Raw genomic sequence first — 5,000 nt, forward strand, 5'->3', positions numbered from 1 at the left:
CTATTCTGCCCTTACACAAGAAGAAAAGTTAGCTATTAAAGGTCTTCTTGTTAATTATAGAAACAAGCTGTCAGAGCTAGATGATCATATCCTCTTGAAGAAATTTCCTGACGTATCTGATGAAGCAGAGTTAGAGCCAGAATTAACAAGTTGCCAGGATTATTTAGATAAAATTGAGTATTGTTTACCATTACTTGAGATTTCCAGGGGTAATAATGGTTCTAATATTCCCGACGTGGCCCGCAGTTTACTGAAACAGCCAACAGCTCCTCTCCCTAAGTTTACAAGTAAAGAAGGAGAAGATTTATTGAAATTTATAGCAGAGTTTGAGGCTACAACTAATGTATTTCAGTATCCTGATAGAGATTTACTTTTATTGCTGAAGCAACAGATAGACGGTCGAGCAAAGACTTTATTATGTTCTCTGGAAGCTGACAAACAGCGTTATGTAGATGCCAAAGAATTATTGATTTCCGCCTTTGCTTCTAAGGAGGTTTGTAAAAACAATGCAATTAGGAAAATTACGGAGTTAAGTCTAAGAGAGGGTGATGACCCCTTCACATTTATTTCCATCCTCCGATCAGTATGTGAAGCAGTCAAGACTTTTAACATTGGAGCGGATGAATTTGTCAGATATTTTGCTTGGCACGGCTTAAATGGTCGCTTTCAGCGTCATTTTATTAATATTACAGGAAAAACTCATCCTTCCTTAAATGACATTATTTCACATTTCTTTGCAGCTTGCGAAAGGTACGAAAGTGACGGGAAAGGTGTTGAAAGCTTGAAATGTAAAGCTTCACGTGTCAAAACATTAACACACCCTCTTCCTAAAGAGAGTACTACCAGCATGGCTGCGGAAGCAGTAACATATGATAAAGACAGGTCTTCGCCTCAGTGTTCCTTGTGTTCTACGGTTGGAAATACTGATAAATTTCACTTTATCCATAAGTGCCCTAATTTTCTTTCTCCTACAGATAAAGTGCATATTTTAAAATCTAGAAATGGATGTGTAAAATGCGGCCAGTTTAATCATGTTTCCGGTAAGTGTCGTTTTAAATTCAAAAGACGCTGTTCAAATTGTAACAGCTGGCATATGACTTACCTATGTGATAGGAGTCAGTCACCAGACAGAGACTCTAACAATATTAATAACTGCAAATCCAAGGTGGAAACTTCTCCTCAAATAAGCAGCGGTGTTGCCGTACTTCCTACTTGTCAAGGTGATTCCATTTTACCCACCTTTTCATTTAAAGTTGGGGGAACTGTTTACAGAGGACTAAAGGACAGTGGTTCGCAGAGCACGTTTGTCACTAAGAAATTGGCGGAGGAGAATAATCTTAAAATCATTAACTCAAAGGTAAAGCTAACAGTTAATGGGTTTAATGGTAACAAGGAGTATTTTACTGAAATTGTTGAAGTTCCTGTTACGATCGGAGATAAATCCTTTATAATTTATTGCTTGGTTGTACCAAACATTAATGTAGCATTGAAATTACCTCTGCTTGGTAGATTAGTTGATAAATTTCAGGCACAAGGTGTTAAATTAGCTGATCAATTCCTTAATAAATTTTCTCATGAAATTGATAATGTTCAGCTCATTTTAGGTACAGACTTCGCTTATTGTATTGCAGGTACAGATACAGTTTTTGGAGGAATAAATTCATCGATGTATACCGAGTGTCATGCAGGTATTTTGTTGTCTGGTAGCATTGATTTAATGATCAAGAATATTGATAATTTAGCTGATAAGAGAGTGCCAACCTCGGCTGTTAGTAACCCATTTGAGTGTAGTTCTGCTATTCATATCCAGAGTAATTCATTTTTGCTGAACTCTAAAGTTGATATTTTTGCCGATGATGACGTTAATAATAACTTTGAGGTAAACTGTTCATTTTCTGTAATAAATGAGAGAGGTATGCTTATGGAGAAACCACTGCAACAGGCCACTGATCAACTTCTAGAGTCTGAATGCAATTATTACTTAAATTACGATCAGAATTCCTACAATGATGAAAGTATTGAACTTAATAACCAGTTGGTCGAATTTACCATCAAAACCCTTCGTCGTAGGGAGTCTGATGGACGTATTATCGTTCCCTTGCTGTGGAATGGGAAAGTTTCTCATTTACTTTCAAAGAATGAACATCTATCTAGGTTGATATTAAGGTCTAACCTCAAGAGACTTAAACGACATCCAGAACGTTTGCAGCTCGTTGACCAAACAATTAAGGAGCAATTGAAGGCAGGCATAATTGAACCCATTTATGATTTAGAAGTGTTTAAAAGTGAGAATCCTCAACATTCTTTTTTACCACACATGCCTATCTTTAAACTGGATAGGGATAGTACCAAATGTAGGATTGTATTTTTGTCCAACCTTAGGGATTCTTCTAATAATATATCTTTGTCACATAACCAGTGCATGTATTCAGGGCCTACGTTAAACCAAAAATTGTCCTCTTCCTTTTTACAGCTTAGATTTGACCAAAAGTTACTCATATTTGACCTTAAGAAAGCCTTTAATATGTTATCTTTAACAGAAACTGATCAGTCTAAGTTGTTATTTTTTTGGTACAAAAATGTGAATCAAGGCGATTTTTCCTTATTGGCTTTTAAGAATGTAAGATTACCTTTTGGCCTTAGATGTAGTCCCTTTTTATTAATGATTTCATTATATTACATACTTGTTTTACAACCTTCAGAGGATTCTCGAATAGCAGATTTAAAGAAATCTATCTATAACATGATTTATATGGACAATGGGGCCATTACTGCCAATACTTCAGAGGAGTTAGAGTGGTCGTATAAACAGCTTTCCAATATATTCAATCCCTATAAATTTGACATTCAGCAGGTTGTAACTAATGACTCGACTTTACAGGATGAAGTGGACCGCGAAGCCGAGGCAGCTACGCCTTTACGTAACAAGTTGTTTGGTTTAAACTGGGACCGATGTTCCGACGAAATTTTCACTAAACCAATTTGTCTTGATCCCAATGCTAATACTAAAAGGTCTCTTTTACAAACAATTGCTTCACAGTTTGACCTTTTTGGTTTTAATATGCCATTGTTTAACCGCTGTAGATTGTTCATGCATCAATTACAGTGTCAAAAGAATTTACATTGGGATCAACCATTAACGCAAGAATTGCAGAGAGAATGGATTAATATTTGCAGGCAAACCAACAGAGCTCCTCCTTTAAAAATTGCTAGGTGTGTTGGTGCACGAGATGGCAATTATGATATTTATATTTTTTCAGATGCAAGTAAGGACATATTTGGTTGTGTACTCTATTTACAGCATATTGAATCCAATCGCTTAAGCTTTATACATGCCAAAAACCGACTTGTAAATAAGCAACTTAAGAGTAAATCCATGCCCTCTCTGGAACTTAACGCAATACATTTAAGTGTTGAGTGTGCTCTTGAGATTTACAAAGATTTGTCTGGATCTGCTTGCTTAAAACCCTTAAAGGTTAATAATATTTACGTATATACTGATTCTCTCTGTGCCTTACATTGGCTGAACTCTGCTGCCTTGAAATTGGACAAATTAAATAAACATTCTCCATTTGTCGTAAACAGACTTCATAATATACAAAGAATGTGTGAAACGGTTCCTATAAAATTTAGCTTTATTTCAGGGAAAAACAATCCTGCGGACATAATCACCAGATGTGTGTCATACAACCAGTTGCAAAATTCTTGCTTTTTTTCAGGACCAAATTTAAGTATAAATGAAGTTCCAGAATTGTCAACTACCATACCAGCATTTGAGATGCCCACTGAAGTTCAAGCAACTCCTTCCACAGCTCAGGTTATGGAAGTTGCTAACAATCTTGTTAATATTAATAATTATTCCAATTTCAGGAAACTTGTATTGATTTTTCGCAGAATTTTCTTAGTGGTGCACAAGTGGAAGCTGAAAGCGAAAATTGCTTGCTCACCAGTCGCTAATTACTTTGCCCAGGCTATAAATTACTTGTTAAACAATGAACAAAGAAAGCATTATCCTGAGGTATATTCTTACCTACAGCATGGTCTTAATTCCAGAAAAGACATTCCTCCTATTATAACGCAACTTAATGTATTTTTAGATTCACAGGGTCTTCTGAGAGTTAAGAGTAAATTCAAAAAATGGAATTATGGCTTAAGTGGAAATTACCCTTTATTATTGCACCCAGACAGTCATTTGACCAAACTAATTATTTGGGATGCACACCTCAAATTATTACATTCAGGATGTTATTCTGTATTAACAGAGCTCAGAAAGCATTATTACATCCCTAAACATTTCTCAGTTGTGAAAAAGGCTCTTAAACAGTGTGTTCATTGTCGTAGGTTTAATAATCGTTATATAAGGTTAAATCAGAACTTTTACAGAGACTTCAGAGCAGATCCTCCTACGGTTCCTTTTTCTAACATATTTATGGATTATCTAGGACCCTTCAATACGAAGGATGGAAAAGAGACCCGTAAGGTTTGGTTACTATGTATCACCTGTACTTGGTCTAGGGCAGTCAACCTCAAAATTTGCAGGAGTTTGAATGTTGCAGAATTTTTAAGAGCATTTCAGCTACACTGCTTTGAGTACGGGATTCCTCAACTTTGTATTAGTGATCTTGGGACTCAGTTGGTGGCAGGAGGTAATACCATAACTTCCTTCATTAGTGACCCTCAGACGCAATTATATTTTGAGGAAAATAATGTGAAACCCCTCTCCTTTCAGCAATATTTCAAAGGCTGCAGTGAATTGGGATCATTAGTAGAAGTCTGTGTAAAAATGGTCAAAAGATTAATGTTTGGAGCAATTAAGAATTTTATATTGACGTATGTAGACTTTGAATTTCTTGTCTGTAATATTGTGCATCTCATTAATCGACGACCTATAGCCTTCAAAGAAGCTGTTCGTGCTGAGACTGACAATGTGCCCGAACCAATAACGCCGGAACAGCTCGTGCGAGGCTATGAATTGACTTCTCTAAACCTTATCCCTAATC

At 36.2% G+C, this 5,000-nt stretch overlaps 1 protein-coding gene across 6 annotated transcripts in view; it reads left to right on the forward strand.

Moving 5' to 3' along the window:
- LOC137636190 (uncharacterized) overlaps positions 1-5,000 on the forward strand; it is an 8,025-nt gene that overhangs the window by 1,398 nt on the left and 1,627 nt on the right. For all 6 annotated transcript variants that reach the window (XR_011042979.1, XR_011042980.1, XR_011042981.1 and 3 more), the window contains one exon: positions 1-5,000. This exon is cut by the window's left edge; it is cut by the window's right edge. Coding sequence is in view for 3 of the 6 variants with exons in the window: in XM_068368597.1 (XP_068224698.1) it covers positions 1-5,000 (5,000 nt within the window). In the remaining 3 variants the exon portion in view is untranslated.

Source organism: Palaemon carinicauda, unplaced genomic scaffold (genome assembly GCF_036898095.1).
Source record: "Palaemon carinicauda isolate YSFRI2023 unplaced genomic scaffold, ASM3689809v2 scaffold2473, whole genome shotgun sequence".
Taxonomy (NCBI): domain Eukaryota; kingdom Metazoa; phylum Arthropoda; class Malacostraca; order Decapoda; family Palaemonidae; genus Palaemon; species Palaemon carinicauda.